General features: G+C 39.0%; 1 protein-coding gene and 1 pseudogene across 5 annotated transcripts in view; both read right to left on the reverse strand.

The window, feature by feature from the left end:
* Positions 1-14,813, reverse strand: part of LOC145360251 (PR domain zinc finger protein 2-like) — a 178,835-nt gene that overhangs the window by 80,190 nt on the left and 83,832 nt on the right. For all 5 annotated transcript variants that reach the window (XM_080215329.1, XM_080215333.1, XM_080215331.1 and 2 more), the window contains exon 2: positions 540-614. In XM_080215329.1, coding sequence (XP_080071455.1) covers positions 540-548 — 9 coding nt within the window. In that variant the 5' untranslated portion in view covers positions 549-614. The remainder of the gene's footprint in view (positions 1-539; positions 615-14,813) is intronic.
* On the reverse strand, positions 4,111-4,252 carry LOC145360337 (U2 spliceosomal RNA; annotated as a pseudogene).

A 14,813-nucleotide genomic window follows, 5' to 3' on the forward strand; every position in this document is an offset into this window, starting at 1 on the left:
ATCCACAATATTCTGCTTTGTTTTTAAGAAAAACATTTGAAAATAGGAGGAAGATGGAGTATGAATTCATTAGAAATTACCTTCTCTGTTGCCAAGGTGGGAGATAATGCTTACAGCATTCTTGAAGATAATTGGAAACATGGGTACAACCCCATCTCAAACAATTGGGCTGAAATCTAGGATTTCTTCTAAAATGGATATTTGGGAAGGTGAACTACTGATACCATGGTTGGGAAACACTTTGTGGATTGTACCCAGCTGATCAGATACATCAGGAAGTGTTAAATCACACAAGAGATAAAAGCAATCATCATGTCATCCAATACATTTCTAAGCCATAAAAATAAAGAATTTAAAACAAGAGTTTGTAGTCAGGGAGAAAAGAGAAATACAGCCATCACAACCAATTTCCCCCTCCCCTACTTATTCTTTGTCTAAGGCACTTAATTTTGTTCCCTCTCAGCAGCATATGAAAGATAATAAATAATATTACAGAATCCACTGTACAATGAAAGGATTTGAATTGCATTTAAACTCACTTCCTCCATTGCAAACTGCAGGATCTCTTGTTAATAGGTATTCTCTTCTGATCGATCAGTCATTGGTTCACATCACTGAAAAACAAAGAGTGAAAACACGCCATAAAAGAAGCAATATTACAATTCTTGGAAGTACTTTTTTGCAATGGTAATTGGCACAAGAAATTGAATATTCTATATATCACAAGCTTGGGTCTCTTCCATTTCAGAAGAAAACTTTTCTTTCCAAAAATGTACTTCATAAAATTTGTATGCTAAATATTTGAACTGTTATTGAAAATGGAAAATAGATTCATTTCTTTCAATACAGTAGGAGACACTCAGATGTCTCACTACATTTATATTTACAGATCATACTTCATATAATCATTCCATGTCAAATGTACAATCTGATGAGTTTCACAGGCCATGTAGCCCCTTTGTATCTTATGATAGGAAGGCTTTACTTAAAACAGCAGCCTTTACCCCACCGAGCCTTTCAGCGACTGCCTTAAGCCTTATATATCCCTCACAGGGAATGTGCTCATTTACAACACTGTCGTCAACAGTTCTTTCCACTGGGGAACCAGCCATTTTGAATATACAAAAGAACATATTTATGTTTATTTGTTGTGTGCCCTTGGGAATAATCCCTAAAGCACACAATCTTGTATTATGGAGCTGTTCAGGATGAACCTCAACAAAAATCACTGTATCTCTTTCCAAACCTGCTTGGTAAAGACACACCCCAGAAGGAGTTGGGTGACAACCTCTTCCGTATTGCAACTATCTTAAAAAGGTAGCATGTAGAAGCAGTGAGACTCTGGAAATGCACGTAGCAGGGAACAGGTGGGCCCTTCCCACCACCAAATAAGCTACTTGGTGTTTGTTTGAAAATTCTGATCTGACAGAATCCACCATTTCTTTTTGCAATAGGGTCTCAAGGATGTTGTGTCTAGATCAGTACCTGATAAACCTGCAATCGAGGCAGGTGTGTGGCAAAGTCCAACTGACTGGAGCATTGCATGGTTACATGGTCAAACCCAACCCACATAGAATATTCACAACTCCTCAGACACAGAAGCTGTCCATGTCCAGCAGTTCCTGGATAACATCCCAGCTTGGGTTTTTTTAAAAATTCCTTCATAGGATGTAAGCATTACTAGCTAGGCCAAAATTTATTGCCTGTTTCTAATTGGCCTCATCACAGTGATGGCGACTGCCTCCTTGAATCCCTACAGTCCATATGGTAGGTTCACCCACAGTTATCAGGCAGGGAATGCCAGGATTTTGACTCGGTGAGAGTGAAGGAAGAATGATAAGATTTCCAAGTCAGGTTGGTGTGTCTTGACCAGTGATGTGGCTAGTACAGGAGTCTTCAATGCTGGCATCAAAATATTGTCAGGGCCCATAATTTTTGTAATATACAGTGCCATCAGCCTTTTTTGATGTCAAGTGGAATGAATCAAATTGGTTGAAGAATGGTTACTGTGATGTTGGGGATCTCAGGATCCCTCAAGATGCATCATCCACTCAGCATGAATGGCTGAACATGGTTGCAAATACTTCAGCCTTCTATTTTGCACTGATGTGCTGAACTCTGCCATCATTCAATATTTGAACTTTGCAGTGCCATCTCTTCCAGAGTATTAACCGTCCACCACCATTCACGACTGAATGTGGCAGGCTTGCAGAGCTTAGATCTGATCCATTGGTTGCAGAATTGCTTAACCAAGTTTACATGTTGCTTCAGCTTTTTGCTATGTTGTAGCTTCACCAGGTTGACATATTTTTAAGGATGTCTGGTGCTGCTCTTGGCATGCCATCCTGCATTCTTCATTGAACTGGGTTACTATTACCATCATGCCAGGGTATTAAAGTGATGAATACGCCAGGCCATGAGGTTACAGATTGTGGTTAAATGTACAATTCTGTTACTGCTGATGGGCCACAACGCTTCACGGTTACCCAATTTTGAGTTGCAACATCTGTCAAAATCTACCTAACTTAATATGGTGGTAGTGACATTCAACACAATAGTGGATATCTTCAATGTGAAGATGGAAATTCAACTTCACAATGGCTGTGTAATGGTCACTTCTACCAATATTGTCACGGACAGAGAAATTTACCACAGATAGATTGTTGAAGATAAGGTCAAGTCAGTTGTTTCCTCTTGTTAGTGCCCTCACCACCTGCCACAGACTCAGCCTATCAGCCATGACTTTTACAATTCAGGCAGCTTGGTCAGGAGTAGTTGTGTTACCAAACCATTCTTGGTGACGGACATTCAGGTACCCAGAATACGCCACCCAGAGTACATTCCATGCCCTTGACATTCTCAATGTTTCCTGCAAGTGTGTTCAGCATAGTGAATTACTGATACGTCAGCTTAGGGAAAGATGGTAGGTGGTAATCAGCAACAGGTTTCCTTACCCATTTTTGACTTTTGAACATTCCTTATCCATTTTTGAATTTTGGCACAAGTTCCCAGATGTTAGAGGAGAAGACTTTGTAGAATCAACAGCGTTGGGTTTGTCGTGGTTGTTTCTGCTCCCATGTCAACGCTAGATGGTCCAAAGAGTTTAATTCCTTTTAGACTTCATCGCAGTTTGATACAACATAGTGACTTGCAAGGCTATTTCAGTGGACAGTTAAGGATCAACGACATTGTTATGGTTCTGGATTCACATTGAGGCCAGACCAGATAAGGATGGCAGATTTCCTTCTAAAGGACATGAGTAAAGCAGGTAGGTTTTTACAACAATTGACAATGGTTTAATGGTCACCATTGCTAACGCTACTTTTAATTTCAGATTTTCATTAATTGAATTCCACTAATGGCTACGGTGGAATGTGAACCTATGTTCCCAGAGAATGGGCCTCTGGATTACTCATCCAATCTTATTTATTGCTACATTATTGTTTCTGTCTAAATTAAGTGGTGAGTAACACTTGTTTCAACAAGTGCCTGGCAATAACCATCTCCAATAAGACAAATCTAACCATTTCATCTTTACATTCAATGCCTTGGCAATTGCAAAATTTCTTTATCATCCACATTCTTGGGATTATCATTGACCAGAAATTTAACCATACCAGCCATTTAAAAATTGCGGTATAAAATCAGATCAAGGGCTGGGAACTCTGCAAACAACTCCCTTCCTGACTACCAAGGCCTGTACAATCTGCAGCTCCAACAACACTGAAGAAACTCCACCATCTAAGACAGCAGCTGCCCATCCCACTACTGATCAATAGTGACAGCAATGTCCACCATGATTGGCACCCATCTAGTGATAGCAGGTGTCCAGCACATACAAGATGTACAGTAGCAGCCTGTGAAGCTTCCTTCAACACTTTCCAAATCTGCACCTCTATATCTAGAAGGATAACAGCATCAGTTGCAGGAGAACACCACCACCTGCAAGCTCCCCTCCAAGGAGCACACCATCCTGATTTGGAACTATATCATGGTTCCTTCAATGCTGTTAGGTTAAAATCCTTGAACTCCCACCCAACATCACTGCAGGTGTAGCTACATGGACTTTTTAAGTTTTGGTCAATTAATTCAGAATTCATCATTCTTGAATTAAGATGCCCTTCAAAATCAAATAACAACTAGAATTTATATTATAGAATAACTGTTGTGTTTGGATAAATGATGGATGATATTATTAAACTGATAAGGACAGATACGACACTTGATCTTAGCCAAAAGGCCAAGAAGCGATGATATTGTTAAACAGCATCAAAATACAAATGTGATTTTTTGTCTTTTAAAAACTTCAGTATTGTACTTGGCATATAACTAGAGAATGCACATTATCAAGGAAGGTCATTGAAGTGGATGCCATAATTGGATTCAATTTCAGCACTTATCTGGAGAATGATGGAATTGAAACATACAATTAAAAGCATGGGACTGATCCAATTGAAGATGACAAGCCAAAATCCAAGGGGCCACGTGTTAAGTGCAAATAATAAATTCCTACTTTTGAAAGTTTTCCTTGACTTGTCTGGCCTTTTGACACAGTTGAGAACACCATTCCTTCGCCAATGCCTCTTCACTTAGGTCCAGCTTAGTGGGACTCACTTGGTTACATGGTTCAGTGTCAAATATTACCTTATAACATTTCTATGAAACACCTTGGGACATTTTATGTTAAAGCTACTACATAAATAAAAGTTTAGTTGGTGCTGTTGTCGAACGTATCATCCTACATTAAATGTTTTTCACAAGCTGGAGTGGCACTTTTGCACGTAAAATCTATGGAGGCTTGGTGGATTAAAATTCTGAAGTACTAATGTATAACCATTTTAAGTGAGACACTTGTCATGGTGCAAGACCTCACAATCCAGATTTTTACAGAATATATATAGTTGTCCTCACGACTAATTTCTATAATTTAAAAAAATTGGACAAAAGACCATTTAAAAATGGCTGAAGCTAGGTCTGTCTGAACAACAGAAGCTAATATGGCAGTACTGCAGAAACTTACTGTTATCTCTAAACAGGCACTAACAACCCATATGGGTTGCAGAGACCCAATTCAAAGGGAACTATTCAAAAACCATCTGCATTTCATAAGCCAGGTCTGGCTAACTGGTGCTGTGTCACCTGCTAATACAAATAACCCTGCAATCTCGCTTTCAGGATTTAATGGCTGGAGCATCAAACAATTTCAGAGGCCCAGTTGTCAAAGCCAGAGTGGAGAGATGGGAGTCATGCACAAACCCCTAGCTGGCAGAACCAGTAATATTGCCTGGCGGTACTGATAAAAATGTCAGTCCGCAATCTTTTCACCTAACCAGCAACAGCACAGTACAAGGGCTTTGCCTAGGTAGAATAATTGGCTCATTCTATACTGTTTCTATTAGATGTCCTAACTGATTCATCTGTGTACTTATCTCATTATAAAAGTCAACTTTACTGGAAAAGTGAATTACGCAGCATCAGTTTTCACCCTGTCGAAATCGGTGAAGGAATACCTACTGGAATTTGATTCTGAACACATGTGAAACAATAATTCTAGCTGCTGTGGGTCTTTGCCCACTAATTCCTTCTTTCTCCATACCTCTTTTACTGTCCAAGTACACAGGGGTTCCCCAACTGGCATTTTCAAGTTAATACAAATAAACTAACCCTCTGAATTCATCCTATCTCAAGTTTGTTACAGGATTATAAATAGAAAAGTGGATCAACCAAAAGTGAGGGGCTAGGAAGCACACCACCACTTATAAAAGGAGGACACCTTTCTGCTTAAAGACAGGTGGTGAGAAGAAAAAGTCCGGGCTATCAAAATTAACTCCTTTCCTGCCTTTAACAGATTTCAAAACAAGCAAAGTACTGTAGATCCGGAAATCTGGAGTAGGAATTCCACTGGGAATTGAAATGACAAGCCTTGACATTACTGCCCTTAGTCTCTTAACACTTAAGTGAAAGGAAAGGAACAGCATTGCATCTTCAATTCAATAAGGCAATTTAGAGGCATCAGGGTTCAACAATTTCAGGTCAAATAGCAGTTGTTACTAATGTTGGTAGCTGTTGCTTTTGCCATTTACAACTCCCCTGGACTCATCTTTTGTTACTTTATTCCATCATCATCTTCTTTTTCTTGCACCATCATACTTTTGTCATCAATCTCTCTTGCCTTTCCATTAAAGAACTTCTCCTGTTCTTTCCTCCTCTTCACCTCTTTTCATGCTGCTACTCACTTGAAGCCTATCACATCTCTAACCTTCTCCAGTTCTGACAATTTCTACCCAAAATGCTAACCATTTCTCCCTCCAGATTTGCTGCCTGATATGCAGAGTATTTCCAAGATTTTGTTTTAGTTACAGAAACCATTCTTTAGCTAAGTTTGCATTGGTAAGGAAAAATACTTTCCTTTACATAATGCCTTCCATGTCTTCAGGACATCCTGTTAGTGTTAATAGAGTACTTTTTTTTACTTTGCAAGAGCAGTGACTGTTACAAACCAAGAATAATGACAGGCAATTTGCTGACAGCAGACTCCCACAAACAGTGCGATAAAGATAAATCGATTTTAGTTATGTGTATTGAAAGACAAATATTGTTCAGAACACCAGGAGAATTGCCCTGCTTTTCTGTTAAAATGTCAGTCTGAGCATGCAGACAGGGCCTTTGTTTATTGCACTGAAGTGTTAGCCTAGATTCCAGGCTCAAAATCTCTGCAACTTGAATCTATACCATCTAACTCAGATAATCGGAGCAAAATGCAGCAGATGGGGAATCTGACAAAAACAAAATGCTGGAAAGACTCAGCAGATCGGGCAGCATTTGAGGAGAGAGAGAATCAGACTTAATGTTGAGTCCTTATGATTTTTTTCAAAATCATACGGCTTCTGAAAAGTTAACTCGCCACATACGCTGCCAGATCTTCTGATTCAGAGGCAGAAATGTTACTAAGTCATAGCTAACAGTTCTGGGATGAAGGCTTGTAGAGATTAGATTTGGGCCACATACAGAGAATGTAGGCAGGGGAATTGTTTCAACATTGGCAACTTGGGTGTCTTCCCCTCTGCATTCTGGTGTTGAGCATCAGCCGAGTTATCATTTGTACTGTTGGTATGACAGATGCATACGCCAGCTCCAGAACCTAAGACAACCATCTACCCTTGATGCTGGGTTCAAGCTTCAAGGTTCAGATAAGAAACAGTACCCAGACTTACATTCCCATTACTACAATAATTAACCTTGCCTTGTAACACTTTTATGTTGTCTGATGCTATGACTAACCCCCTGGGATTCCTGATGCTGTTAAACTGATTTCCAGATGGCTTGCTAGCAACGTCACAGAGCAGCACGAGTTGCAAATCTGCCTTGATACAACCATTTCCTTTTCCTACTTATTAAAGTCAATCCTTTATCATGGCTTTTAATCTTTGTTAACCTATGGGGACTAATCACAGAGACTTGCGCCTACATGGGGACAGAATGCATTGACCCCCTACCATTTGAAAGAGGTAGGGAAGTCTGCAAGAATAGTCAGAAACTCTCTTCTCCAATGACTGTGCAAAAATTAGTACCTGAAAGCAGAACACTGAGTTCTGGAATAGACTAGTGCTTTACCTTGGTCAAATTCAGTAAAACACTTTCTTTCTCCAGTTATATGGCATACGTTGTTGTTGTTGTTCCATATTATATCTATGATTCACTTCTTTGATGCATAGTCTGTGAAAATGAGCTTCAAAACTCCTGTTTTACACTTGACTCCAAGAAAAGCAGCACATAAGCAGAAAATGACCTCCACATTCAACATTTTATTGTCCAAGTGCATTCCTGTTCAAGTTGCTCATTTTCTGCATCTTCACCTTTGGCAAAAATGGCACATTGTCAGAATCAGAGTTAATCAGCTTTATCTCAGTTGAAGGTGGAAGTATTTCCACAAGCAGTGATGTAAAAAAGCTGCACATAATGTGGTGACATGCAGTTGTAGGGGCTGGTTCAGGTGGATGCACTGGTTTTTACCAGCTGTGAATGCCTAGTGCAGCAATATGCTAAGTGTTATAACAACATTCGAGATACTTCAAGCAGTTGAGCTGGCACAACTTGCATTTGTATAGTGCCTTTAACATAATAAAATGTTCCAAAGCACTCCACAGGGGGGTTATAAGACAAAATGTGACATATAACCTAATCATCGCATAAGATCTATGGGAGAAAACTGTTGTTGGCAGACCATTAATACAAACTATTTTGCAGAACCCCTCTTGTTTAGCCTCTACTAGCTTTTTTTTTAAGAGCAATCCATTTTTCAGTGCCTAAAGTCATAACTCACTTTACACAAAATAAAATCCATGCATCTGGCAATCACTGAAAGTTTTCTATTTATATAACCACATCTCTTAGAAACCTGACTGCACATGCATTTAATGAATGCCTTTGAAGTGCACTGAATTACGTCAATAATCATTAGTTATTTTGCACACAACAAGATCTCACAACCAGCAACAAGATGATGACTTGTTAATCAATTTTAGGTAATATTAGCTGAGGGAGCAATGTTGGTCAGGCCACTGCACACACTAATTCCAAAGTGCTATGGAATCTGCACTGTCCATCGGAACACTCATATAGACAAAGTCAGCATATTTCACTCCTTCAATGGTGAGATGGAGTATCAGTTAGATTATGTGCTAACATCCAGGAGTTCTGTTTGCTCCACAACTCACTGTGGAATATTTGAAGGAGTTCTGATAGCAAATTGTATTCAATATCTTTAACAGTATATTACAGGAGAATGGAAACTAAGAAAAAAAGATTTCCTTTTTGCAATTTTAAAGTGAAATATGATTCAATACTTGCTGCTTTCGATTGTTCTTTCCCTGTGCTCTATCAGAAATTAAAATATGGTAGTTAGTTTGGAAGTTTTCAGATTTTCTGAATATGAGAATTTAGAACTAGTTTTCCTACCAGTTAATATCCTTTAAGCCACTATACCTATTATATACAAAAATCTTACATTAATGTTTTCTGACCCCTTGTAGAAAAATGTAAACTAAGGTGACAGGAAAACAATCGCATCTGGCTCTGAAAAATACTTCCCTATTGCAGGATCAGACATATCCAGAACAGTGTTACATAAATGGAGGTTTGAGAGAATTAGTTAAGCGGACACTAGAGTGGACATGAGTTGGATCTAGTAAAAGATGCGGCACATCTGTTGTTTGCAAATTACAATTGCAAGGCGAAGGCTTCTCCAAAGAAAATAACAGTTCAGATTGAATTCTACTTGAATGCACATGCGAGGTTGATTACTGAGCTAACTAGTCACTGTGACCCACTGAGCTCTGCAAATCAGTCCGAGGCATTGGCAAGCCTGCTCAAATTACAAGATATATATTACTTTGATATACTTCACAAAAAAACTACTTAGAACCTAGTTATAAAAACTCACCAGGATGGCTACCAATTACTTTGACCAAGCTTTTATATTACAAGATTGCACTGCTACCAATTTAAGCGCAAAATACATTTTCCCCAAAAACAACCAAGCTTTTATTTTAAACAGATAGTTTAATAGAAAAAGATTTGTTTTTTTTTCTATGCCCCATATGCAGTTCCTATAAAATATTTTAAGTACACAGTGCTACTAAATGAACTGAAATGCAGAGTACATGGAGAATGCAAAAATGTGATGCATTATGATTTAAAAGCACAAGTAAAATACTATCAAACGTCAACATTGACTTCAGAAGTACAAGTATTTTCCTATCATTTTAATAGGCTGCCTCCAAACTTTACAAGTTTTACCTAAAGTGCAGTAGCTATTTGAAAATGCTGCCTTATAGCACGAGGCTTGCAGTAATCTTCAAAAAGATGAAAGAATAAAAGAGGTGAAGAGGCCAGCAGACAGATGTTGACCACTGATGTTAACCATTTAAAAGACCAGGGTAGAGGCCTCCCCTCAATGGCATGGTAAGTAGAGCACCACTCAATGTAGCGCTGAACTAGACAAATCATTAAAGGTCTGAATTTTCAACATTTGATTTGAACAGTTAGCCAGTGAATATCAGCCTGTCTATTAATGGGGCTCAGCTGTACCTTCAATCCTTTCCTCAGGCACAGTTGAATAGCCTGCCAATATCTCCGGTTCACATGGAAAGAATGACTGCTCAGAAAGGAAGTAGAGGGATATTAGCACCTAAATAAAGGCCCCATTTACAATTGAGCCATACAAACCATAAGGTTCCATCTTCAATTCCCGGTCTGTGCCGTTTCAGAATTGAAACATTCCAGGCTTCTAATCTAGGGGAGAAGAGCAAATTGGGAAAAATACACGTGCACATGGATTCTTATTTTTGATCACTATCCAGTTAAGCTCTGTTGAAGAATATGCACTTACGAAGTTACAAACATTCAAAGAAAGAAAGAAGGGCAAGTGAAGATCGGCTGTTCTCTCAAGTGCATCCCAAAAGGTGATCAAGGAATTATTCAATTATGGGGACAAAAACAGGACAATCAAACAAGATGCCCTCCTTCACTTTCACTAGTACAATGTTGCCAATGGTGGTGAAAAACTATTTGCATTCCAGTACACTATCCATTTCACCAAGAAGTTAATCCAATGCTAGTGACCCTGGGAAAGTGTACTACTGACAAAAAGCTGAAAGGAAGAGACCCAAAATAGCACACATTTTGTTTTTAAGAAAACATACTTAAGTTATATTTTTGATACTCAATTCTGAAGCACTAAAAAATACTTAACTGACTTTTATTTGATTTGACATTGCTCTATATTAACTGTTGCATCAACTCAGCTATCGCAAAGTGTTCATCCATTCCTTCGTACTTTTTACTGTATCAACACTCTAACATCCTATCTTCAATTACCGCAAGACTTGAATTTATCCAAAATGCTGGTATTTGTATACGAACTCACGCCAGGTCTCATTTCACCCATCAGCGACATGTATTGGCTCCCAGTCCCATGATGTTTCAATATTAAACTTCTCATCTTGGTTTTTAAATCCCTTTATGGCCTCACTCCTTCTTACCTGTGCAATATCCTTCAGTCCACAGCCTTCCAGGATCACTGTGCTCTTTTAATTTTGGCCTTTTATACAACCTGTGCTTCACCTGGGATGGACAGCACAGTGGTTAGCTGCTACCTCAAAGTACCAGGGACCCGAGTTTGATTCCCGGCTTGAGTCACTGTCTGTGCCTTCCCACGTTTGCATGGGGTTTTCTCCAGGTACTCTGGTTTCTTCCCGAAGAGACGTGCTGGTTAGGTGAATTGGCCATGCTAAATTTTCCCTCAATGCACCCGAACAGACTCTAGAGTGTGGCAACAAGGGGATTTTCACAGTAACTTCATTGTAGTGGTAATGTAAGCCTACTTGTGACACTAATAAATAAACTTTAAACCTGCCTGATCCCTAAACTCTTTGACCTCTGTAAAATTTGCCTTTTAGGCAATGATTCAGGTTACCTCTCCCAAAATTTCATGCTGTGACTTGGTGTTGATTTTATCTCATTTATCCTGTGAATTACCCTTGGATTTTTTTCCTACATCAATAATCCAGTATAAAAGTGAATTCTTGTTGTTGCATAACCAGCTTACAGAAAATGTTAACCCTGGAAGAGAAAAGAAGTGCAGAAACTTTCTCCCTGAGCCTATTCATCTGGCCATCAGCACCCTGGAAGCAAACTGGGAAAACTTGGGCACCAATACATCCTCAACCTGCCAGCTCTGGACCATGAAATTATTGTGTGCATTATCCAAATCTAAGCTGCAACTTTTAAAAAGTTAAAAATACAATAATGGGCCAAAATCTTCCTGTTTCTGGAAAGTCAGAGACCAGATATACAATTGAAGAAGCACATCAAGACCCTGTGTGTAGATCTACTTGTGAATTACCCAGGAGGTTTAAACTTCCAATGAGCAATTCCCCTGCTCCCCATGACCCTTGGCAAATGTCTCCAACTCTGAGCTAGAGTTGGAGACTTAGAACAGTTCCGTAATACTTACCTGGGTAGTTACCCAGGATGTGTTAGACAGATTAAAACCTCATGTAACACCTAGATTACTACGTAACTTTCCCCTCTCCTCCAACTAACCAACTTACTGAACTATCCATTCACTCGCCCATTCACAAGCATTCAAATTAGATATTTAAACTTGCAGCTAAAAAAACGTAAAGTTTATTTATGAGTCACAAGTACTCTTATTTTCACAATAACTTCATTACAGTATGAATGTCTTCTAGTCGACACACTCCAAGGCCTGTTTGGGTACACGGAGGGAGAATTTAGCATGGCCAATGCACCTAATCTGCACATCTTTGGGCTGTGGGAGGAAACTAGAGCACTTGGGGGAAACCCATGTAGACACAGGGAGAATGTGCAAACTCCACACAGAGTGACTCAAACCAGGAATCGAACCCTGCTCCCTGGCGCTGTGAGGCATCAGCGCTAACCACTGTGCCACCATGCTAGGGCTATAAAAAAGGGGCAATACCTGTATTCTCACAATTTTACCCTGTTTCAGAATTCTCAGATGGTTGCTGCATATTTCTGTGAAATGCAGGTTTGGAAAGACCCAATAGAAATGCACAGCAGCAGAGTTGGGGGAGCTTTCAAGCACAGTGGCAATACTATGATCATTGCTGGTCCACAGAACTTCCAGCGTTTTACAGTCAAAGGCAGGAATGCAGGTTCTCACCACTGATTGAACATTACATAAAACATAACAGATTTGCACCTTCATCATTAAAGCATGGGTTCCAAGAAAAATCTATTGGAGGCACAAGAAACTTGTGTGCCCCTTCCTTCTTCCGGCAGCGTGCTCAGAAGGATAGGATAGTGTTCAGCTTACAGGCACTCAAGTGGAGACCATTTCTCCTGATCCTTGCTTCAATTCAACAAGTAGTACTTTAAGTGAGCCTATTATTCCTTGGATATGACCCACACCAATTTTTTTTAAAAACCATTAGATAAGCACAAAAAATGAACTTCCTTTACACGTGAGAGAATCTGGGAATTCAATATACATTCAGTTGAACAACTGTGAACACTCAGCCAGCCATTTTACACTACTTGCTTTTTTTTAAAATAGGTGTCATTGACAATGGAATAGACTGCCCACAAAGCCATAAGTAACAATCACATTTTATTCCCAAACTACAATGACCAAATTACTCCCCCCCCCCCCCCTCAACAATGGTACTGCTTACTGTAATATTCTGTAAACCCAGATTTCAAGTGGAAACTTCTTAAAGACTGAATCGCTACAGCTGCACTAAATGTCAATTAAAAATACTGTACGCTTGGGGGCTGTCCCAGAGTACATCTGCTCAAGAGACTCTCAGAAAACAAGTGGCTCTTCTTCAGATTTCATTTCTACAGCAGACTGACCTCACACTCCTCACAGAGAAAATATAATTTTTAACTCCCTGGTTGCCGATTGATCCTTGTTCGTTTCAAACAAATCAAACCAACAGCCCTGCATTCTGGATTATATTTCTTTAAACTAAATTGAGTCAAAAAAAAATCATTTTCTCTTTCCAGAATGGAATAATGCAACAGTGAGAAGAATGTTTTCCTGATTGTTCACATTAAGGTGCTTCTAAGCTGCAAGTGAATTTCCATCGTCTTGTTCTTACAACAGAAAAAATTTAGTAGGTTTGAAAATAAGCAGAGATTTTTCTTTCCTACCAAGATACAATTTATCTGAATTAAGAATCATAATTTAATTGAATTAAGAACTTCAAAGACTTCGCCTCGCTTGTCAAGCGTAAAGGAGTACCTTTCGCCTGAAGAAACTGGCTAATGCTTGGCTATGGTCCCTTGGTGGCCACCAGCCTTAATATCTCAATGAAATGGCTACTATATAAGTGGACCAAGGCAGCAAAAATCAGATGCTTATTGGTGTGTATAATCATACAAAGGCAAAGGAGTAAGAAAAGACATGTCACAACACTGACCCTATTCAATATTCATTGAGTGGATGGTCTTAATGGCTTTGGACTAAAGAAATGTTTGATTGCAGCCTATCAAATACACAACAGTTAAGCAACAGGTGATGCCCAGTCAAGGTTAGAAGCCTGATGCCCATGTGCCACTGTGTTTATATATTGAAGTGAAAACAAAAACACATTTGCATGTGGAACATATGCAATGTTCCATCCACTGACAGAGTTTGAGTACTGTGAATGCATGAATGTGGACTACATTGACACCACAGCTTTGTTGTATCCATAGTGCTGGCATAGGCCATTTAATGTAAGGAGAGAGATGAGCCAAGGAACATGTCATAACATTTGATGCTGGGGTAAGCCTGCCTGAAAATCTGACACTGTTACACATAAGACAGTGTGCTAGCATTATTGGTAGTATATTTTAATTTAAATTGAATAGTAAGTCAAAGTAAATTTCAAGAATAAACTAAGCTTTTTTAAAAAAAATCAAGTAGTTTATTCAGTTTCAATTAAAGAAAAAAAAAATATACACCAGCATAATCAATCCACTTTAGATAATATATTTTGAGAACTATTCAAGAACAGAACTTTGGATTGGTCTCCAGATAGTTTACATTAAATGAGAAGGTACAGGTTAGTGTTCACCAATTTGAGGAACTTCTGCACCATCCTGGAAGGGTATAAGTGGGAAAGAGCAAGAAACATACTGGCTCAGTCCTGTACATGACCTTCCAGTTAGAGGGAGCTGAAGCTGATCAATTGCCCCATAAACATGGCTCAACAATATAAAAAAATGAAACTGTAATGAAATTAAGACAAAACTATGTGAAATTTTCACAACATTATACA

The sequence above is a fragment of the Carcharhinus amblyrhynchos genome, chromosome 30 (assembly GCF_965287045.1).
Source record: "Carcharhinus amblyrhynchos chromosome 30, sCarAmb.v2.hapA, whole genome shotgun sequence".
Classification (NCBI taxonomy): Eukaryota; Metazoa; Chordata; class Chondrichthyes; order Carcharhiniformes; family Carcharhinidae; genus Carcharhinus; species Carcharhinus amblyrhynchos.